General features: G+C 48.1%; 1 protein-coding gene across 1 annotated transcript in view; it reads left to right on the forward strand.

Moving 5' to 3' along the window:
- Positions 1 to 24,904, forward strand: part of slit1a (slit homolog 1a) — a 179,951-nt gene that overhangs the window by 16,987 nt on the left and 138,060 nt on the right. The window contains 3 exon segments of the mRNA XM_083775889.1: positions 7,240 to 7,311; positions 17,675 to 17,746; positions 19,868 to 19,939. Coding sequence (XP_083632015.1) covers positions 7,240 to 7,311; positions 17,675 to 17,746; positions 19,868 to 19,939 — 216 coding nt within the window.

Here is a 24,904-nt window from a genome sequence, read left to right on the forward strand (position 1 = left end):
TATTGTGTTAATGTGGTGTATTGACTTCAAGTTCTAATGTTTGACATGGCAACCTGTTGTAAAGTCATCATTGGACCACAACAGAACATAATTATTACCCAAGCACAAAAGCCTTTTTTTTTTTTTAACAATAAGGGAATTCTGAGTTGTAACACTACTGCCATACAAATAACCTGTTAAGCCAGTGGTTCTGAAACCTTCATTCTCCACTGCCTTAGGAGTGCATGTATCCAAAGACGGGTGAGGAGGTGGCCTGCAGCGGCGGGCCTACAGCAGCACCATCACGTGAGACTGCCATGTCTGGAAGTCTCTGGAGCGGAGCCGGACTGCTGGCCTACAGCACCACCAGGCCTAGCCGAGGCCATACCAGACCATAGTGGTACAGCTGCACTGGGGTCTGGAGCAGGGTCAGGAACACCAGGGCCCAATGTGCAATGAATGTACTTTTTATGTATTTATTTGTGTTAATTTTCTACTGGAATTACTTGATTGACGTTATTTATTACATGATTGAGTCTGAGATACGGTATCCTTGTTCAATGTTCATTCATTTTTATACCGAAGACAAAATAACAATAAATAAATGTTGTATTTACAAAGTTCAATTGAACTATTTACATACTCATACATACAGTCATACAACTAGGGATGCACCGAAAGGGAAATTATTGGCCGAAACTGCAGTGAATACCGAATATAGGAAACAGTTGGCCCCCCGAAAACCGAATATGATTAATATATTATATATCTTTTTTCCTACCATTGCTGTCATGGCCGTACCTTAAAGCTATCTGATTTATGGCAAAATAAATGGGTATGGCAAAACAACTTAAATTAATCACACACAAACACATTAATCATGTTACCAAGATTGCCTTTTTTCACCTTAGAAATATTGCACGAATCAGAGCCTATTTGTCTTTGGACGATGCAAAAACGCTAATCCACGCCTTTGTTTTTTCTCGGCTTGATTTATACTGCAATGCACTTTTTTCAGGACTGGCTAAGAAAACAACTGACAGATTACAACTTGTCAAATGCAGCAGCCAGAGTTTTAACTAGAACTAAGATGAGAGAACATATTACTCCAGTTTTGGCTTCACTGCACTGGCTTCCGGTTGTTTTTAGGATTGATTTTAAAATTATTTTACTTGTGTATAAAGCTCTCAATGGTCTCGCACCTTCCTACCTACATGACTGCCTGCCTAAATATGTCCCAAACCGCCCCCCCCCCCCCCCCCCTAAGGTCTTCCACTGCTGGCCTGCTCGCTTTGCCTAAAGAAATGGCAACAAAAAAATACGGGGAAGCAGCTTTTTGCTTCTACGGGCCGACGGCATGCTCCCACTGTACCTTCGTCAGGCAGCCTCTGTAGACATTTTTAAAGCACAGCTCAAGACCCACTTCTACAACATTGCTTTTAATTTATCTTTTATTTTTTGTTATTCATGTCCTCACTGTATTGCATTGCATTACTGCTTGTCTTTTAATGCTCCATTGCTCTGTAAAGCACTTTGAGCTGCATTTCATGTCATGAAAGGTGCTATACAAATAAAGTTTTATTATTATTATTATTAAATAATAATCACTACTATGGGTCCATAAAACATTTATTCAGCTCTTTTGAATGCATTAATTGCATACACTATTCAGTGATATATTTTCTGCCTAAATTAAATAACTGAGTGACAGCATTTGTAAGATTTGTGTTAGATTACACAGTAAAATAATATTGTGATAAATGTAGCCTATCCATTTGGAGCTGAGAGTTGGCCTGGTTTAACCTTTTCATTCATGTAAATGCAAATGTAATTAACTGATTAAGAGTATCATTCTGATTAATTAATTTCCCTCAGTTGAATTAACAGTTTATACTCACTTTACAGTAGGTATAGGCTATAGGCCTATATGTGGTTGTTTAAATGTAAAAGTATACCTATATTAAATGACATTATAGCAATAAACTTAGCCTATATGATCAGTGATTGATCGGTGCCTGCTAATACAAATCAAACAGCAGATGCGACGATAGTCTGTATTCTGTCCAAATGTAAAAACATTTATCATTATGAAGTGTACTGGCAGTTTGGTATATCCTTCCTTTCAGAAACTCTTTGCAACGAGTCAGGACTCAAGCCAAATCAGATTCTACGTAGTAATAACAATAGATATTTTATAGAATAGCTTTTATTTACACTGCACCCGACACCCGGGGAAACAAAACAACTGGAAACGAACCGCATCACACACGGGCACCACGTCGCCCCGCAGGAGAAACGGGGGGAAATCGCCCCGGCCCACGCCGACAAAGGAGAGGTAAAAACGGGTACAGCTCCCTGGTGACAGCCCCCAAAGCGAGACCTACGGTTCTCTGAATTCTCCGACGCCGTTGTGGGATATTTTTAAATAGGCCCTTTTATGATGAATTGACCACATACATGAAGTTTAAACAACTAAATACTCCCCAAAAATTACTTGAAAGTAAATTCCGTGGGTTAAAAAGGTAGTTTTAACTACTTTTAACAACACTGCAGTCAGTCCGTGTAAACAGCAATGGCCGCCAGTCGAGAAAGCTGGGCACGGCTTGGCTCCGCCCAGCTCCACTCGGCTCCGCCCAGCTCAGCCCAGTGAACGCTGTCTCAATCCACAGACATGCCCTCTGCGTGTGCACTATGCCACCTCCACAGGGTAGTGCCAGTGCAGTGCCCTACCCTATCCTACCTAGTACCGCACCTTGTAGGGTGAACACTCCCAATTGGGATTCACCTATTGGCTCCCCACAGGCCCCAGTGGTCTCCTCTCAGGTAGGGTCAGAGACACTGGCTCCCCACGTGCCCCAGTGGTCTCCTCTCAGGTAGGGTCAGAGACACTGGCTCCCCACAGGCCCCAGTAGCCTTCTCTCAGGTAGGGTCAGACCCATCAAAGCAGTGGTCTGTGTTCCCCAACTGTTTGTACGTATAGGCTGCAAGGCGTCCCTCATCTCCTCCTCTGATAAAAAGCTTAGCCCTACCTAAGGCTCCGCAAGAGTAAAACCTTCAGCCTAGAAGAATTGCCATCCTACTGATGGGATTCTTCCGTACCTTTTTCCATAGCTTCCGATGTTGAATGAATAATTCAATATTAAGCCAATTTTCCACTGCAACTTGACTATGTTTGTTTTGTGCTGCATGGACTCATTGGACTGTAGTACCTCGTCCGCTGGTAGATATTTGTCATAGCGATGTATAGATTATTTTCTTAGCGATCATTCCATCGATTGATTTCTTGATTCATCGAATTTTCGAGAAGTGTGCTTTTTTTACGTTGTTGCTGTCAGTCAGAAACCAGAAATCTCACTATTCAAACTTTTTGTGTTTTTTCAAGATAATCATATTTGAACTGGGGACCCCACACCCTGACAAGCACTTGTAATTGGCGGAGTTCAGTCATTACTTTTGTTTGATTCGGTTCCACAGATAAACAAACGTTTGCCTCTTTCTTAGGTAATATTTGGTTCCGAATGGACCCTTACAGATCTCTAACTAACTAGTGTACAAACGGATTCCATTTGTGGATTCCATCAGTCACTAGTTCACTAGTTATCGGTGTCCTTGAAATGAAAATGTTTGAGAACCACTAGGTGGTTCTCAAAACAACACTTGATTGGAAGTGAGGGCCGCTCTTATCATCATTCATCATCATGATGAATGTCAGCCAGTTAATAAAATAGTTAACAAAATAATGATGTAAACAGTACAGTATGCGTATGAAACAGTCGTGCAACATCAACTGAAGCAATCAAAATATGACTGTAAATGAAATATCATGATAAATGATGTGGTATCAGATTGGCACAGACTGGCATATACTCAACGATACCGATAGCAGCATTTTAAGCAGTATCAGAATAACCTCTACCAGCTCTACTTAGCCGGTCCTATGTGGTGAAAACGTGCCATGATGAGAGTGAACGTTTGTTGATGAGCCAAGAACAATAAAGAGAGAACAGACATGATGTTTTGTTCTCCATCATAAAACATGTTTATGACTGTGGTCAAGTCCTGGTCCACGGTTGAAGGGCGTCATTTCAAGCCCAAATTCCCCCAAACACACACACACACACACACACGCACACACTCTCTCTCTCGCGCTCTCGCTCTCTCTCTTTCTCTCTCTTTCTCTCTCTCTCTTTCAAGTGTCTCTCCATCCATTGCTCTCTTTATGTCCCAAAATTCCTTGGGGCAACATCAGTTACGACCACCCTGAAGACAATGCATTGGGAATCCAAAAGTGTGCGTTGCGTGTGTGCGTGTGTGTGCGTGCGTGCGTGCGTGTGTGTGTGTGTGTGTGTGTGTGTGTGTGTGTGTGTGTGTGTGTGTGTGTGTGTGTGTGTGTGTGTGTGTGTGTGTGTGTGTGTGTGTGTGTGTGTGTGTGTGTGTGTGTGTGTGTGTGTGTGTGTGTGTGAGTGTGAGCGCTCTCGCAGGCACCTGTAATGAACAGAACATGTGTGTAGTGCACTGGACCTTGGGCTAATGAAGCTCACTCCATTATTTATTTCCCGTGGCCAGTTGGTCTGTCCATGCACCTGTGTATACACACACACACACACACACACACACACACACACACACACACACACACAACCATCTGTCTATAATGACCACTCTCTTGTGTACTGCATAGCACTACAGTCCCTGGAGTGGTCATTAAGCAAAAGAAGGAGAGAGTGACTGAACTGACTCAGAGAGAGAGAGAGGGGGTGGGGGGTATGCCTTAAGCATAGGTTTTGACTTTTTGGTTTCAATTTCTGAAGTGTGTGTGTGTGTGTGTGTGTGTGTGTGTGTTTTCGTTTGTGCATGTCATGTCTTGGCTTGCACTGGTCTTTATTTTTCACTTCCGCATGGCGTTCTAGAACTCTTGGCCGCGTCCGCCCCACATGGTGCCCAGTAACGCGTCCGCCCCACATGGTGCCCAGTAACGAGTTCATGCTTCCCTTGCCGAAAAATGCATCGGCCACAGCTAGAACTTTGAGCCTCCCTTCCGGCTCTCCGGAAATCTAGATCGGAAGGAATGCTTACAAATGGTCAGGACGTACTGCGGCCTGCGGCAGCTGCAAATAGTACCTCCTAATCAAATGTGACGTGATCGATTGTGCTGTTATTCAAAACATGTTCTCATGAATGAACACAATGCTGGAAGACACGCATGTCTAGTGTACCGCCAGTTCACCGTCTGGAGATTTATCATGCTTTTTCTCTTCATTTCTTTTCCAATTGAGGTTATTGAGGTTCTGACAGGTTCACATTTGTTCAAGTATACAATTTGTGTAGAATCACCCATTTTTTTAAAACATAACAAACACAAAGGAAATAGCAAGTACCACGATATAATCACAGACATTATACGTTCGACAACAAAGAAAAAAATAATAAACTAATAAAATAGACAAAACACAAGTACAGCGCCAGTTTTATCATGCTTTTTCGAAGGCCTACTACACGCTTGTCCCCTCGGCTTGTGTTTGTTTAATCACTCCAACCCGATTATGTCCATATTCTGTGGGGAACATTAGCCAAAAACGGCAGGTCTATAAGCTCACGATGCGGTGAATTGTGAGCTTTTTGATCGGCTATTTTTCGCAAATGGATTTGGGTGTAGACGTGAAAAAAGTAAACCTACTGTACAGGGGTTTAAGTGTTTCGGCCACAACAGCAGCAGTGTGGTACCAGTACCGTACATGTCTAAATACTGAAGCTGTTGGTGAGGTGGTTGTGCTGATTATTGGTCCTGCTTGCTTTAAGGTGTCGTCGGCCCAGTTACTGTGGTCTTCTGTACGCCCACAGACATGGTGGCTCTGCTGTGGTTATTTGGGGTTGGTTGAGCACAGCTGCTGCCGTACAAAGAACCAGTTCAGCCCCTGTATCGTTCTTTGGAGGTTTCCCACTGGTTCCTCGGCCTAGTGTAAAGCGCCTCCAAGGACTCTATATAGCACCATTTGATTAATGTGCTGTATAGAACCTTTAAGAGACATTGCGTATGGTTTCGAGCCCAGGAATCATGGAAGAATTACTTATAGTGCCAAAGAAAAACTTATATTGCTATTTAACCAATGTCGGCGTAGACAGCATCCATTCCATTACTGCAGATAGTTGATTTAACTTCCCGAGAGGGGATACATTCAAAGATTCCACTGTATCATCATCATCATCATCATCATCACTGTCATCATTCATCAGTCATCAGTCAAAAGGATAAACAGCGAAAAGGTTCATTTTCAGCCTCCCGGGGGAGGCTGGCTGTTGTAGCCATAGTTTAGAGACTCCAAATGGCCAGCTCTAACCTTTTCCTCTATCTATTGTTCCCCAGTCTTTTCCTCCCAGCCTCCCAGTCCAGTGTGAGAGCCTCCAGCTCTCAGCGGGGAGGCCCCACACACCAACCCGTTATATCCACACAGCACTTAGCTTTGTGGCCCCCGTGGCCCAGCCCAAATACCCACCACCAACCGGCTCCTGGTTAATCCCCCCCTGCCAATGGTGGAGAGAGGTAGCAGAGAGACAGAGACAGAGAGGGACAGGGAGAGAGACAGGGAGCGAGTGGGAGGGGTGGGGTGTCTGCGTGAGAGGGAAGAAGGCTGGGATAGAAAGACAAGCAGGCAGCCAGGATGTGGATCCCATTTTAATGGGGGGGGGCTCGCTCTCTGTTGGGGGGCCCCGGCGGTGTTGCCAGATTCTGCGAGATAAATAAGTTATACCAGTTTTATGTAAACAAGCCCGACTTTTAACAACACAAATCTTGGACGGGCGTCCCTGGCACAAAAAATATTTAGAAATGGGGTATATATAGATGCAATCAACAAGCAACTTTACAGAAAAATAATGAGCAGACCCGGTAGAGTTTGGAGCTCTGGGTAAACTTCTCCTTTTGAGACAAGGTCCTCCATCCTGCGCAGACGGCAAACATGCAAATGTAACATCGGACGCAGCCATCTGCATTTCATAGACTTATGGCTTACGGCTTATGGCTTGGTTTGTGTGTGTGTGTGTGTGTGTGTGTGTGCGCGTGTGTGCGCTGCGCACACCTGTACTTATACTCCTACACGGCTCGTAATGTGGTTGTAATGTGGCAACATAAAATCGTGACTCGGGTATCAATTGCAAGAAGTGGTCTCTGAGTCACTGATTTCTCAGTTAGTCACCGGCCTTGGCAGGCCCAAAGGGAGAGATCAAGATTAATTATTAATTTCCCTACATGTGTGTTTGCAGGGAGCTGAATGGGAACAATCTCACACGGATCACCAAGAGCGACTTTGCCGGCCTCAAGTACCTCCGTGTTCTGTAAGTATAATCACCTTTGTGTTTATGAGCCTTCCTCTGTTTGTCCGCATAGTGTGTGTGTGTGTGTGTGTGTGTGTGTGTGTGTGTGTGTGTGTGTGTGTGTGTGTGTGTGTGTGTGTGTGTGTGTGTGTGTGTGTGTGTGTGTGTGTGTGTGTGTGTGTGTGTGTGTGCGCGCGCGCACTTGTAGTGTAGTGCACACTGTTTATGCAAATACTCTCATGCGACCCGGCGTGTTTTTGCAGAACCTGCTGGAAACGCTCAAATTAGCATGCACACGGTGGAGTGGCCATGCCATTTTTAAAGAGCCGCCCTTCAGAGTACATTAAAGCTGCTGAGAGACTGTAGTCACACTGACATAATGGACTCCAATCCCTCACAACTCTGTCTACTGTAGTAGCTCTTATGATCTCACGCACGCACTAACGCACACACACGCACGCACACAGTGGCCATGGACGTAAGCCTCGCTTCTAAATAGGCCCTCAACAACAGTTAACACACACAGCCGAAGCACTTACTCTGCGGGTGAAATTAAACAGCACTTGTGACTTCGGCTGACAGTGTTAAAAGTGTCTGTAAACGCGTGCGTGTGTGTGTGTGTGTGCGTGTGCGTGTGCGTGCGTTGGAGTGCAGCAGGCGCATGAATAGTGCCGTAGGTTTTTAACTACTTACACCCTATACTTAGTCGACCGTCACCGGAGTCCCCCAGGGCTCTATGGTAGACCCCCTCCTGTTTTTGCTCGACACTAAATATTTTTGGCGAAAGTAGCGAATCTATACAAGGTTCACATCACGACGTGTTATTGTTGCTGTGAGCTTGTAGACTTGCTGTTTTACACCAGACGTTGGTCTAGTCGCTGCTTTTAGGGTACGAGTGGTTTTAAAAAGCACAGGGGAAGGAAGCAGCACACAGACGGACGGATGCATTCTGGATGTAACGCGAGCCCAACAAAATTCCTGCTGCCCAGTTAAGCCCAGACTCTTTTAGAGTTATATCATTAGACGCAGCCCCCTCCCCACCACGCCAGCCCCTTACAGGACCCCCCTGTCCTGCCCTGTCCTCCCCTTGTTTCCTCAATTCAACCTTGTTTTTCTCCCTCCACCCAACCGCCCCAGAGTCTTCTATACCTCCACTCCTCTATACCTCCACTCCTCTACACCTCCACTCCTCTATACCTCCACTCCTCTACACCTCCACTCCTCTACACCTCCACTCCTCTATACCTCCACTCCTCTACACCTCCACTCCTCTATACCTCCACTCCTCTATACCTCCACTCCTCTATACCTCCACTCCTCTATACCTGCACTCCTCTATACCTCCACTCCTCTATACCTCCACTCCTCTACACCTCCACTCCTCTACACCTTCACTCCTCTACACCTCCACTCCTCTATACCTCCACTCCTCTACACCTCCACCCCTCTATACCTCCACTCCTCTATACCTCCACTCCTCTATACCTCCACTCCTCTATACCTGCACTCCTCTATACCTCCACTCCTCTATACCTCCACTCCTCTACACCTCCACTCCTCTATACCTCCACTCCTCTATACCTCCACTCCTCTACACCTCCACTCCTCTACACCTCCACTCCTCTATACCTCCGCTCCTCTACACCTCCACTCCTCTACACCTCCACTCCTCTACACCTCCACTCCTCTATACCTCCACTCCTCTATACCTCCACTCCTCTACACCTCCACTCCTCTACACCTCCACTCCTCTACACCTCCACTCCTCTACACCTCCACTCCTCTACACCTCCACTCCTCTACACCTCCACTCCTCTATACCTCCACTCCTCTACACCTCCACTCCTCTACACCTCCACTCCTCTACACCTCCACTCCTCTACACCTCCACTCCTCTATACCTCCACTCCTCTACACCTCCACTCCTCTACACCTCCACTCCTCTACACCTCCACTCCTCTACACCTCCACTCCTCTACACCTCCACTCCTCTATAACTCCACTCCTCTATACCTCCACTCCTCTACACCTCCACCCCTCTATACCTCCACTCCTCTACACCTCCACCCCTCTATACCTCCACTCCTCTACACCTCCACTCCTCTACACCTCCACTCCTCTACACCTCCACTCCTCTACACCTCCACTCCTCTACACCTCCACTCCTCTATACCTCCACTCCTCTACACCTCCACTCCTCTACACCTCCACTCCTCTATACCTCCACTCCTCTACACCTCCACTCCTCTACACCTCCACTCCTCTACACCTCCACTCCTCTACACCTCCACTCCTCTACACCTCCACTCCTCTACACCTCCACTCCTCTACACCTCCACTCCTCTACACCTCCACTCCTCTACACCTCCACTCCTCTACACCTCCACTCCTCTACACCTCCACTCCTCTACACCTCCACTCCTCTACACCTCCACTCCTCTACACCTCCACTCCTCTACACCTCCACTCCTCTATACCTCCACTCCTCTATACCTCCACTCCTCTATACCTCCACTCCTCTACACCTCCACTCCTCTATACCTCCACTCCTCTATACCTCCACTCCTCTATACCTCCACTCCTCTATACCTCCACTCCTCTATACCTCCACTCCTCTACACCTCCACTCCTCTACACCTCCACTCCTCTATACCTCCACTCCTCTATACCTCCACTCCTCTATACCTCCACTCCTCTACACCTCCACTCCTCTATACCTCCACTCCTCTATACCTCCACTCCTCTACACCTCCACTCCTCTACACCTCCACTCCTCTATACCTCCACTCCTCTACACCTCCACTCCTCTACACCTCCACTCCTCTACACCTCCACTCCTCTATACCTCCACTCCTCTACACCTCCACTCCTCTACACCTCCACTCCTCTACACCTCCACTCCTCTATACCTCCACTCCTCTATACCTCCACTCCTCTACACCTCCACTCCTCTATACCTCCACTCCTCTACACCTCCACTCCTCTATACCTCCACTCCTCTATACCTCCACTCCTCTACACCTCCACTCCTCTATACCTCCACTCCTCTATACCTCCACTCCTCTACACCTCCACTCCTCTACACCTCCACTCCTCTATACCTCCACTCCTCTATACCTCCACTCCTCTACACCTCCACTCCTCTATACCTCCACTCCTCTACACCTCCACTCCTCTACACCTCCACTCCTCTACACCTCCACTCCTCTACACCTCCACTCCTCTACACCTCCACTCCTCTATACCTCCACTCCTCTACACCTCCACTCCTCTACACCTCCACTCCTCTACACCTCCACTCCTCTACACCTCCACTCCTCTACACCTCCACTCCTCTACTCCTCCACCCCTCTACACCTCCACTCCTCTACACCTCCACTCCTCTACACCTCCACTCCTCTACACCTCCACTCCTCTACTCCTCCACCCCTCTACACCTCCACTCCTCTATACCTCCACTCCTCTACACCTCCACTCCTCTATACCTCCACTCCTCTACACCTCCACTCCTCTATACCTCCACTCCTCTATACCTCCACTCCTCTACACCTCCACTCCTCTACACCTCCACTCCTCTATACCTCCACTCCTCTATACCTCCACTCCTCTATACCTCCACTCCTCTACACCTCCACTCCTCTACACCTCCACTCCTCTACACCTCCACTCCTCTACACCTCCACTCCTCTATACCTCCACTCCTCTACACCTCCACTCCTCTACACCTCCACTCCTCTACACCTCCACTCCTCTACACCTCCACTCCTCTATACCTCCACTCCTCTAGACCTCCACTCCTCTATACCTCCACTCCTCTATACCTCCACTCCTCTACACCTCCACTCCTCTACACCTCCACTCCTCTACACCTCCACTCCTCTATACCTCCACTCCTCTACACCTCCACTCCTCTATACCTCCACTCCTCTATACCTCCACTCCTCTATACCTCCACTCCTCTATACCTCCACTCCTCTATACCTCCACTCCTCTACACCTCCACTCCTCTACACCTCCACTCCTCTACACCTCCACTCCTCTACACCTCCACTCCTCTACACCTCCACTCCTCTACACCTCCACTCCTCTATACCTCCACTCCTCTACACCTCCACTCCTCTACACCTCCACTCCTCTATACCTCCACTCCTCTATACCTCCACTCCTCTATACCTCCACTCCTCTACACCTCCACTCCTCTATACCTCCACTCCTCTATACCTCCACTCCTCTACACCTCCACTCCTCTACACCTCCACTCCTCTACACCTCCACTCCTCTATACCTCCACTCCTCTACACCTCCACTCCTCTACACCTCCACTCCTCTATACCTCCACTCCTCTACACCTCCACTCCTCTATACCTCCACTCCTCTACACCTCCACTCCTCTACACCTCCACTCCTCTATACCTCCACTCCTCTATACCTCCACTCCTCTATACCTCCACTCCTCTATACCTCCACTCCTCTATACCTCCACTCCTCTACACCTCCACTCCTCTACACCTCCACTCCTCTATACCTCCACTCCTCTATACCTCCACTCCTCTACACCTCCACTCCTCTATACCTCCACTCCTCTACACCTCCACTCCTCTACACCTCCACTCCTCTATACCTCCACTCCTCTATACCTCCACTCCTCTATACCTCCACTCCTCTACACCTCCACTCCTCTATACCTCCACTCCTCTATACCTCCACTCCTCTACACCTCCACTCCTCTACACCTCCACTCCTCTACACCTCCACTCCTCTACACCTCCACTCCTCTATACCTCCACTCCTCTATACCTCCACTCCTCTATACAATGCTTCTCAAATACTCTTAAATTCATATCTATTTGACACATGTAATATGATATGTACCGTAGGCCCTATTTGTTTTGTGCCAGATGGACCTCCAGAAGTAAAGCCTGAAAAAAATATATATATTCAAAGATTTGCAGATTTTCACTATTTAAAAAACAATATTGCAGATCTAAAAGACCTTGTATATATACGGTATCTGCTATTTTTGTATAAAATATGGTTAAAGCGGTTAAAATGATTGTCATTTTCAATACAGTAGCTAATGACTGAAAACTATTTTTTATCAATTCAACAATACTGTATTTTCTGTATGGTGCATTTACAGTATATAGCTCCTTCAAGGCGCTTTACATAGATATATATATATCTACATTATAATACATTCACCCATTCACACACATTCATACACCGATGGCGTCGGAAACCATGCAAGGCACCAACCAGCACATCAGGAGAAATTAGGGGTTCAGTGTCTTGCTCAAGGACACTTCGACACTAACTCTGGGGGAGCCCGGGTTAGAACTGGCAACCTTGCGGTTAGCATCCAGCCACTCTACCCCTGAGCCTAGGGCTGGGCGATATGACAAAATCTCATATCACGATATAGAATTTATTTTATCACGATAACGATATACTCACGATATAGCATATTTTTTACGATACCTATTTTTTTATCTAAAATAATTGATTTTTGTTCAGGTCGAGTACTTTACTGTACTTGGACTGTACTGTACTGTACTGTACTGTACTGTACTGTACTGTACTGTACTGTACTGTACTGTACTGTACTGTACAAGCTCTCCTCCCTGGCCTCTGTCTGTGTTAGGCTGCACAACAGTGACACTTGGTGGTGACAATAGTTATGCTATTTCCGTGCTCGGATACAGGGACAGGGACACACATAGCTGTCTATAATGGTTGCACCACTCAAAAAACAATTAAATTCACATTATCCACTCTACTTATATGAATATAATACTGATGCCCTTCCCATGCACAGACAGGCCCAAAGCAAGTACAAAAATATTACAAAATAAAATGTATATAATAATAATTAGAGGCTGAACTCAATTGTTCAGCCTCTGTAGACATTTTTAAAGCACAGCTCAAGACCCACTTCTACAACATTGCTTTTAATTGATCTTTTATTTTTTGTTATTCATGTCCTCACTGTATTGCATCACTGCTTGTTTTTTAATGTCGTTGCCTTGCTTTTCTTTTTTTCTCCATTGCTCTGTAAAGCACTTTGAGAGCTGCATTTCATGTCATGAAAGGTGCTATACAAATAAAGTTTTATTAGTATTATTAATAATAATTATTATTATGACAATTAAAAAGAAAAAAGAAAGAAATAAGACGTTGCCATTCAGACACAGAATTACAGGCCTGTGTCTGCATTAAATTCGCTTAAGGAAAAAATAAATATCTCATGTCACAGTTTGTCACTACAGTTGTTTCAGTTCATTTAAGCTCTGTATAGGGAATCAACATGTTCTGTTGTAGTTATAGTTTAGTTTGTTAAAGACGTTGGGCAGCTTAACGATGTTTAATTGACTACAGGCGATAGAGTGAGAGAGAGAGTGAGAGAGAACGCGATCGTATATGGGAGTCTGGGACGAGTGGGGCTTTTTCTTTTCCTTTTTTTTTGATGATCACAACAAAGTCAGCGTCTTGTGTTGTTGTTGTAAGCTGTTGCTGAATTAAGGACTTTTCAAATGGAATAATTTATTTGGAACAATAAAACAAGACAGACACGCACGCAGCAGGAGGACTGCACAGGTAAGAGGAACGTCTTCGTCTTGGAAGAAGTTTGCAGTGCACCCGACGACGGACAAGCTTATTGTTCAACTGTGTAAAACATGCGTGGCTCACGCAATTTATCAATTTGACCCAACATGAAACCTGCATTTATAACAGTGAATGACCGGTTACTTTAGGGCGCGTTCGGAAATAGCGCACTAGGCGCACTGTGCAATGCAAACTGATAGATGAGTTCGCTCCGGTGTGGTATTTCCGAACGTGCCCCTTACACCGCTCTGAATCTCGTCAGCCATCATCTCCCTTCATGTAATCAAAACCACTTCCATATCCATACAATGGAAGACGTTGCCCCTCTTTTAGGTGCAAGCACCACCTCGGCTTGTGTTGTGGTCGTGTTGGCCTTAGAGTATATAATAGAGAAGACATCCGAAAGGTGTTGGCTCACTGTTTTCAGTGCGCGCGGTGGGCTGCTGGGCATGCCGTATATAAGCGCTGTGACGTAAAATACTGCCGTAAAGCGAAACGGCGATATAAGCGATATAGCTTTTTTTTCGTGATAGACATTTTCTATCGAAAATACGATATATATCGTCATATCGCCCAGCCCTACCTGAGCCACCACCGCCCATCAGTATTGATTTAGTTTTTTAATAACATTTTATTTTTGTAGACTACCTGATTGATTTAGTCGACTAAAATGTATTGTGGCGGGCCTAGATAAAGTCATAATGCCTGATTTTACACTTGGTTGCATGCTGAAAATAGCCGATCTACAAGCTTACAACGTGAGATTCTATTTAGTTTTCGTCAGTGAAAAAAGGTATTAGTCGACGAACATTTTTCATCAGTGTTAGGCGTGATTCATACTAGAGTCAAATAAAAGTCGGTTCGGCTCTGTTAAGCCTACAATGTGATGTCATTTGAGGTTCGGGGGGGCGGGCCGGGTACCGTCCTAAGCTCGGCTCTTCGGTGCTACTGAAAATGACGAGCCAAAATCATTTCGGCACTACAGCGCCGAAACAGCGGTAAAATAGGAGTATGAATCGGCCCTTAGTCGACGAAATCAACACTACGCCTCCTCTGGCTGTGTGGAGGTTACATGTCTCCTCTGGCTGTGTGGAGGTTACATGTCTCCTCTGGCTGTGTGGAGGTTACATGTCTCCTCTGGCTGTGTGGAGGTTACATGTCTCCTCTGGCTGTGTGGAGGTTACATGCCTCCTCTGGCTGTGTGGAGGTTACATGTCTCCTCTGGCTGTGTGGAGGTTACATGCCTCCTCTGGCTGTGTGGAGGTTACATGTCTCCTCTGGCTGTGTGGAGGTTACATGCCTCCTCTGGCTGTGTGGAGGTTACATGTCTCCTCTGGCTGTGTGGAGGTTACATGCCTCCTCTGGCTGTGTGGAGGTTACATGTCTCCTCTGGCTGTGTGGAGGTTACATGTCTCCTCTGGCTGTGTGGAGGTTACATGTGGTTACATGCCTCCTCTGGCTGTGTGGAGGTTACATGTCTCCTCTGGCTGTGTGGAGGTTACATGTCTCCTCTGGCTGTGTGGAGGTTACATGTCTCCTCTGGCTGTGTGGAGGTTACATGTCTCCTCTGGCTGTGTGGAGGTTACATGTCTCCTCTGGCTGTGTGGAGGTTACATGTCTCCTCTGGCTGTGTGGAGGTTACATGTCTCCCCTGGCTGTGTGGAGGTTACATGTCTCCTCTGGCTGTGTGGAGGTTACATGTCTCCTCTGGCTGTGTGGAGGTTACATGTCTCCTCTGGCTGTGTGGAGGTTACATGCCTCCTCTGGCTGTGTGGAGGTTACATGCCTCCTCTGGCTGTGTGGAGGTTACATGTCTCCTCTGGCTGTGTGGAGGTTACATGTCTCCACGTTGCCAGGCTGTCACCGACACCAAGTAGGGAAGAAACAGTTTCTTGCAGCGTTGCTAAAGACAGAACCTCCTCCTCCTCCTCCCCTCCCTCAGACTGTAAAACCCCACTGACTCCCCTTCCCTGCACCACTCTCCAGTCAACACACACACACGCGCACACACACACACACATACACACCGTGTCTGCCAGTGTGTATATCGGGGAAGGCTATGACCCTCGGCAGGTCAACAGCGGCACTGAAGACAGACTAACAGTGGGGTTGACTTTCGACCCCGTTGACCCTCGGGTGACCCCTAGGGCAAGGCGCGACGGGAAGGGAGGCGTGTCCTTACAGTCAACGAGCAAACCTGTCAGTCTAGAAAGGAAAGCCAGCTGATTTATATCATCACCGTTCCGTCTGCCTGGCTGTCTGTATGTCTGGCTGGCTGGCTGGCTGTTTGTCTGTCTGTCTGTATGTCTGGTCTATTCTGCCTTTTGTGTGAGATTAGCAAATCGGTCAAAAGGTCAGTAAATGATACATGACGTAAAACAATGGAGTTTATACTGTAAGCCATTGACCGCGTTCTACACTTGAACGCTGCCCACTTGACTTGGTTTCTCACACAACGCACGCCGACAGACCAGAGTGAAAAGAGGACACGCCAAAACTGTTGAAAACTTAAAAGTTGAGAGAGACAGAGAGGGAGAGAGAGAAAGAAATAAGACCTACCGGAGAGATTAAAAGCCACAGGAAAAGTTCTCTCTCCACTCAAGAGGCAAGCGCTCTTATATTTCACCTCCCATCTAAATTCATGAGACAGACAGCCGGACGGATTTGAATTGCAGTCTTCTCTCTATATTTATGGAGCGTGAACAATGATTAGCATTTATATTCGTACGGCGAGGAGGGGGTTGCACAGAGCGCTGAGTCGCAGCGTGGCGCGGGTACCTCGTTCGCTACGCAGCGGCCCGGAGGGGTCGCCTGCAACACAGAACAGTTGTATACGTAATGAAGGAACGCTCTTGTTGCTTCAGAAAGCCTTGGAAAGGATCTCTCTTCTCCCTCTCGACCTCGTGTTGTTGTAGCACTCCTCAGAAAACCAATCCAAGGATTTTCGGTGCGTTAGCTTTGGCAGCGCAGGTAAGGAAAAGACGTGTGTGTGTGTGTTGTGTGTGTGTGTTGTGTGTGCACACGCGCAGGCACGCATTCGTCCTTTGCACAAACGCACTCACGAATGTGTTGTTATTCGGCTGCACCCGAGTTTGGAGCTCGCTGCGTTGATTCGATCCAGGCGTACTGTTCAAAACACGCATGCACGCACAGACACACACACACAGACACACACACACCCACACACACACACACACACGTAGACACACACGTAGACACACACGCGCACATGAACACACACAGAACCTTATTTCCCTTGATTGTGCCAGTTGTAAAGCCTTGGAGCTGGCCTCGCTCTTCCATCACAGACTCACAGACTCTCTGACCTGCTGCCCACCCTTTGGACTTCCCCCACCGCCTTCCTTCTAAACCCAACGGACGACCACACTAGAGCCCAGGCCCGTCTCTCTCTCTCTCTCTCTCTCTCTCTCCCCCCCAGCCACCTTAGGAAACTCTTTTCCTGGCTGCCATCCCTGCTTCCCATTCGCCAAGATTCCACACCGTGCCCCAGACCACCACTACACCACTGCGCCCTGTGTGTGTGTGTGTGTGTGTGTGTGCATGCGTACGTGCGTGTGCGTGCGAGGTGTTGAATCTCCTGCAGCCACCTTGAGTACACATGCTACAAGGACTCTGGCCACACAAACAGCCCCCAGCCTCAACACTTGTGTTAAAACACACAGCCCTTCCAGAAGACATGGCGAAGCCTCTGAACGTCTCTCTCTCTCTCACCGTCTGTCTTTGTCTTTGTCTCATTCTCTCCCTCTCTCTCTCTCTGCAGACAGTTGATGGAGAACCAGATTGGGGTGGTTGAGCGTGGAGCCTTTGATGACATGAAGGAACTGGAGAGGCTGTGAGTATAGCAGCACTTCGCCGGCGCTTAAAGCCTGCCTTATACTCGGTTGCACGCTGGTGCCACGTGTGGTATTTGTGAAGCGCTGCGTAGCTTGTAGATCTGCTATTTTCATGAGCACAACACCGGCACAAGTAGTACAACTGAGGCTTTTAGGCGGGCTCCTACAGACAAAGAAAAAATGCCCATTGCCATGTGTTAATTCCATAAACGCTAGCAGAGATCTATGCTTTTATATGCCATTTTATGCCATTCCGTCACGGTCGGTCGGTGCTGAGAGGGGTATGGCGCAGAACGGGGTTTGTCACCTTAAAACTCATTTTGGGCGGGAACCCCTTTTGGTGTTAGCATCATGTTATGCTTTAGCTATTGAAAAATAGCAGATCTACAATCTCATAGCACACCACCGAGTGGTGCGCTACGAGCTTGTAGGTCTGCTATTTTAGAAAAATCGAAGAACGACTGACATAGAAACATAGCTTTTTCAGAAAACTGTCAGGATGTAGAAGACATTTTTAGAATCTGATCTCAGGTCAGAATGGGTTAACTGTCTACCAGTGACCACAGTGGGAAGTGATGCACTCACACTGTTACACAGTAAAGACATCCTCAGTTTTAGTTGATCCACTTCCGACTCTGACGGGGCACAAAATGTAACCAAACAGACCCCTAATTGTTTGGTTACATTTGTACCCTGTCTGAGTTCAATTCAACATCTGGCCTGCACCAGGGTTCCTCCACCGGGCCGGCTTGTAAACAGCAAAAAAAACAAAAAAACAAAAAAAAACACAAGACAAACAACACTACACCGCACCTCATCCCCCACCCATTAGCAAATCAATAGCGCCGCGGCCACACTGGGAAAACGTGCGCGGCAGATGACTTTCCGCGGACGCCGGGCGCACGTGTCAGTTAGCGTACACGGAGCGTCTGCTCGCTGATCTGGAACACTTGCGGTTTTAACGTTTACATTTGCTAAACTCTGAGATGCTTGCATGGCTGCCTTTTCACACACCCCCCCCCCCCCCGCCCCACACCCCCCCCTCCCCCCACATGTAATATCCCGCTGATGCAAAACATTGGCTAGACGCGCACATGTGCCAGACCGATGTGGAAACCAAGCGGACCCATTTTCTCTGATGTAACACAAAAAAAAGAGAAAGAGAGAGGGGAAAAAAGCCACTAAAACCCCCGACCGCACCGGCAGGTACTACAGTTCAGCGCGAACACACCAGTTAGAGGCCATTAATGCCCATTACGGCGCTAAATCTCTATCGCCGGCTGGCTAAGCTCGTCCCTCTCCTGCGTACGCACGCTGCAGTGCGTGGGCACGGCGCCCAACATCTGTCTGGATGTGTCTGAAGGCATGGCAGCAGCGGCATGCCTTCCCAGATCATCCTCCTCTCTCTCTCTCTGGCCCCCGTTCTGCCCCGGCCACAGCCATTCACTCCCATGTGCCATCAATGGGCCATTCAGAGAGAGAGAGAGAGAGAGAGGGAGCTGTGGTCTCCAACAGATTAGCAACAGTCTGTTCCTCGTTGGCTTCGTTGATGTATTTGCATAAAGCTCCGCCGGTCTTGGACATTTGGTTGTTTGACGTCGGCAGGAGATCTGGTGCCAACTAAGGCCCGAGCCCCGCCCGGGCAAAGTCTGCCTCGGGGCTCGGAGCGGAGCTCATCCTGTAACGGGTGTTTAGAAGCATGTTGTCTCGACGGCTCACTGCAGATACGATCTTAGCACCCGGGATAACCCCGTGGACCTTGTTGGGTTGTTTAAACGGTGAGCATGGGAAAAGATCACCATGGGCACCGAATTCCACTCGGCGCTGCACTATAATTTTACTGCACGTCGATAATTTACTGCACTGTCTCCCTGACTAGCAGTTTAATTCCCCTGAACTTTCAGTCGGATATTTATGTGACACTGAGCACAGCACTGAAATATAATAGCCCCCGGCTACGCTGATTCTACAGCAGCACGCAGAAATGAACATTAACACGCTCACACACAACAACCGACGCATAATGCACGCGTTGCGTGCGCTCAGCCACAAGCTGGTGGGAATGTGCGTGCCATGCAATGCACACGCGCACACTCACGGTCTGTTTCCCCTGCTTCTAGGCGTCTGAACCGAAATCAACTGCTGCAACTTCCAGAGTTACTGTTTCAGAAGAACCCTGCGCTGTCCCGACTGTGAGTTCTACACTTATTATTATTGTTTTGGCCGGAGTAGGCCTCTCTGTCTGTCAGCGCGGACACACACACACACACACACACACACACACACACACACACACACTATTAGTGGCCAGGCAAGACCCTAAATCTCCCTGTATCTCACATCCCCTTTACTCCCTCCTCCTCCTCATTTTTATTTTACTTGGATGTATCTGTTACCCTTTCTGATATTCTTTAATTACACAAATCCACAGAGGATCTTTCCACCTTTATCCTCAAAGCAAAGTTCTTCAATCTGTGTTTAAATTGTTAATGCGCTTCAGTTTGTTTGTCTTGGTTACATTGCAAATTTACGGACAATTACAGTCTAATTAAATATAATCACATTCTGTGATCCCACCGGGTTCTCATTATTGAGCTTCTTCATCAAACGAGACAGGGTTTGTGTGTGTGTGTGTGTGTGTGTGTGTGTGTGTGTGCAATGTGTATCCTGCCTATTATTCATTGCTGCACGCGTGAGAAAGTAGACAAGAAGGAGTGGAAATTCAGCGATCCTTGGCGGGTCATTTTGGTTTTGCTCTCCATTTGCCAAGTCATCTGGCAGATCCTTGGTGCTCTCCCTGTCCGTCGGTGTCGTGAGTTCGCCGGTGATGGGGCGTCGGTGTGATTGGCAGGACTTGACAGAAGCTGAATTGAATTGGGGGGACATTTGACTCTGAGCTGTTATCCAGGTGAAAAGGATGTCTGCGTCGCTTAATGAGGGCCCGTTTTATGTCACTGGAGAAGTGGAGAGGTCCCCGAAGCTCCGCGGGCCAAAGGAACCGTATACCCCCCCTTCATTATGAGTGTGAGCTTCATCGCATGCAGTCTTCGTTCCGTTTCCACTGGTGAAGGCCAGGCCAGACTCATTGTTACGGCGACCCACGCCCACTCTCGCATGCCTGCTCTGCATGCAGGATGGGTTTATTAGAGAGAGAGAGAGGAATGACCTTCCCAGAGTGATGGGTTTGTCGGAGAGAGAGGAATCAGGAAGTCAGTGGTGCAGCCCCCCTCGGCCTGCCCACCGTACCCGCTGTCCCTGACCCTGACACCTCTTGCCGATAATGTTTGTCGTATGAATGGGAGTCACACGCTGAAAATGGCTGATGTTTAAGTTCACAGCATGTCGATCTTCAGTCCGTGAAGCAATGGCACGATGAAGCAATTCTCTCTCTCTCTCTCTCTCCCACTCTCTCTCCCCGCCCTCCCCCTGTGTGCTCATCACAGCTGCCATCAGCTTGGTGAGGCTGTAAAAGTAATTGCCCCTCATCCAGGAACCAGAAAGTGCTCCCTTCCCTTTCCTATAGCGCTAAACTTTTACTCCTCCCGTCCAAAGGGATAATCAGTTGCCGGCTGATCATTCAGGCTCGCTGTGTTCCGGTTTAGGTTACCTGAAGGAGGAGCGTCTGGGAATAATGTCAGCCGCGTGACACGGAAAACCCATTTCTCTCCCATGATCCCAAACGTCAACCTCCGGCATCTGCTGACCTCTCTCTGATCTTTAAAAGCCACCTTGAGGGCTGTGTCTCTCCCTTAACAGCTCTGTCTCGGCCGTCCCCCTATCATTATCCATAGAGCTTTCGCTTTTAAAAGCATCATCGAGAGAGATAGAGGTGAGAGGGAGAGAGAAAGGCCTGCCTGACTCACGTGGACTGTCCGCGTCAGCATTGCACTTGACACTGAGCAGCAGCACTGGCTGTCTGGCGCGTCTGGCCCCGGAGCAGACACAGAGCAGACCCGGGCCATTCCCAACCAGAGGATGGCCTTGAACAACAGTGATTAGTCCATCTGGGGCCTGCGAGGGCTCTGCCAACAACCAGAGGAATTGTGCAAACACAGCCCTCCTCCTGTTTCGTCCAATCTTCACTTTCACGCTCATTATATCCCGACCCCGGCCGCTGCCTCTCCTCCTCCTCGCCCCGCGCTCTGGAGAATGAGACTTTTGTTTTAAACGCCGGGCCCGTAATCGATCCGCTATGTGTCCGGCGGCGCACACACTCGCTCATTTGTTCTTCTGCGTCCTTGGCCAGGATGAAAGGCAGCCATAATGAGCCCCGTAGCGTCGCCTTTCAGGTGTAGAAGCCACGCGTTGATCTCCTCTTGACAGTTAAACGACCGTTCTCGAAGCACCGCGAGGGGAGGGCGAAGACATTGCAAGCGTTGCGGTTCCTACAGGTACCTTCAAGATGGACAGACGGTGTCTTAACGTGTGGCCCTTGGATAGACTACGGGTCTGGTAGCAGAGGATCAGGGGGGATCCTAGACTAAAGCCTTTTTCTTTTGCCTAATGTGCCTAAACTTAATTCCTAAGCAGTGTGTCTGGGCCACACCACAGGTTCTGGTTCCAGACTGATGTGGTTAGGTTACACACAGCCCTGTCTCACTCCCGCCAACGGCTTTTAATGGACTTAAAAGGCTCTCGGGCTCCCAGAGGAAGACTTGTACTGGTATTGCGCTATTGTGTGTGTGAGTGTGTGTGTGGGTGTCTGTGTGCGCGCGCGTGTGTGTGTGTGTGTGTGTGTGTGTGTGTGTGTGTGTGTGTGTGTGCGGGGCTAGGGTAGGTCTGTGCCTTTGCACTTGCTCTAAGTGCTCACAGGGGCTTGTTAGGGTCTGTCTTTAATGGCCTTAACAAGGGAGGTTAATGGGAAACCCTGATGCCCTCAGGTGGAGCACTAACCCAGATGGTTCCTCTTCTCCTGGTTGGAGAATTAATTGGCCCTCTCGCTGTCTGTCTCTCCTCCTCTCTCTCTCTCTCTCTCTCTCTAACTGTACTCTAGTCTTGACATCCTTCCTTCCTTCCCTCTCTCCTCTGCCCGTGTCTCTGTCTCTTGTCTATCACTTGACTCACAAGTGTTATGGATCTGACTTGCTCGTTACAAAGTGCCTGTCGGTCTCAGTCATCCTGCTGAGATGACAGACAGACAGACAGACAGACAGACAGACAGACAGACAGACAGACAGACAGACGCTGTAGTAGATAGCGGTTCTCAAAGTGCGGTCCGTGAACTCTCAGGGCTCTTTTTTTAACTAGGAACAACTAGTTATTAAAGGTTAGAAAGTTATAGAAACTATTCGAAGAATGGTAAGGGGGATTGGAATTAGGTATAGTAGAGTTAGGTCTGAAGAGGTGCATTTTGAGTGCAGTCTTAAAGGTGGCAATGGTGGCCTGGGAGTGAGCTTTATATCTCAGCTCAGGTAGGTACCATGTAGAAATAATTATGTAGATAGGGTGTTGGGTTTCTTTGATCTCTCCTCCCCCTTGCCCCCCTTCTCTGTCCCTTTGTTTTTTTTATGAAAATACCTAAAACGATTGCACAAACACAAATCCTCTCCCTCCCCTCCCTCCCTCCCTTGTTTTTAAATGTACTTCTGTAAACCTGTGATGTGACAATAAAGCTGAGAGGGAGAGGGAGGGGGCGTGTCTTGGGGATGTCCAGGAGGTTGGCATCAGCTGACCTGAGGGAGACGGAGGGGGCAGTGGCATTGGCGGAGGTCAGAGAGGTAGCGGGCAGCGGGAGCCTGCTTGTTGTTGTCTTGTAGCTGGTGATCAGTATCTTGAAATCTATTCTTTGTTTGACGGTGAGCCAGTGACGGTCACCGTTGTGATGTGGTCCCTGGATGGGGTTCTGGTGAGCAATGTGATGTGGTCCCTGGATGGGGTTCTGGTAAGCAGGCGGCCGGGCGGCAGAGTTTTGTACCTACGTACTAACTCTTCCAGGAAGCGAGCTAAACGCTGAGTTCATAAAAGGCTGTGTGGGGCTCAATGAGCAGAGGACTGTGGTGTTGTTGGGTTGCTTTTAAAGACTCCACTGCCATGCAGTCATTAAGCCGCGGTAATGAGGAGCTTTCGCTACAAAGAGACCGCGGCGAATTAGGGCAGAGTGCCGTTAGCAGAGAATAGAGAGCAGCCTTGAGAGTCCACACTGTCGTTGTTCACATAACAAGTAATAAAATCACACCCGTGCGTGCGCACGAGCGTGCGCATGTCTTTGTGTCTGAACTGAAGCCAGCAACTAGGTAGATTTGTTACTTACCGTAAATGTTTTGGAGGGTATTTATTTTTGTCTTTTGCAAGCTGGTGATGACATTTCAAATATATATATATATATATATATATAATATTGTACTTTTGACTCCATTGCATTTCTAAGAAGGGACTCTTGGGACGGAAACCTCAGGCCTGAGTTCTAAATGGGTTAGCGTACTATTTATACGTCTTCCCTGGCGCCTGACAGCTGACATTTAGGTTTTGCTGCCATGTACTCTGAATGACTGAAACCAGTGCAGAATACGTGAGATCACTCAGGTGCTCTGGCAAAGGCCTTCTGGTCGTACCCGAGTCCAGACTCTAAACCAGGCGTTTGCAGTGGTTGCTCCCACTCTGAAGAGTCTCTTGGAAACACATTTTGTTTCATAAGCACTCTGTTTTACATCATCTGTAGCTACTAGCTGGTTGATGCTTTGGTTGTAATGTGATAAATTGTACCTTGCACCTTGTAACTTTGTTTTGAATGGCACTTTATAAATGAAGCTTATACTTGCATCCTGTAGCGGAAATGGCCTCACACTGCTTTACATGCACGGGGTGGAAGTGGCGAGGCTAGGGTCCTGGAACCCAGGACCCAGGCCCTCGGAGCGGCTGGAAGACTGTGAAGCCGCCGTTCACTACTGGCCAAAGCTGGAACTGCAGCCGGGCGAAGTACATGGCCGAGCAAAAGAGCATGCGGATGTGGTTTAACATGAATTTTACAACAGTGACGGGGCACAGTGGCACAGTTGGTAGTGCTGTCGCCTCACAGCTAGAAGGTCCTGGGTTCGATTCCCGCTCGGGGCGCTGTGGGTGCTGGCGGCGTGTTTCCTCCTCCACGTCATCAGTGCCCATACCCGAGGCGGGGTTGGCGAAAGGGCCTTTCTGTGTGGAGTTTGCATGTTCTCCCCGTG

The sequence above is a fragment of the Protomyctophum parallelum genome (genome assembly GCF_964188405.1).
Source record: "Protomyctophum parallelum genome assembly, chromosome: 10".
NCBI classification, from domain to species: domain Eukaryota; kingdom Metazoa; phylum Chordata; class Actinopteri; order Myctophiformes; family Myctophidae; genus Protomyctophum; species Protomyctophum parallelum.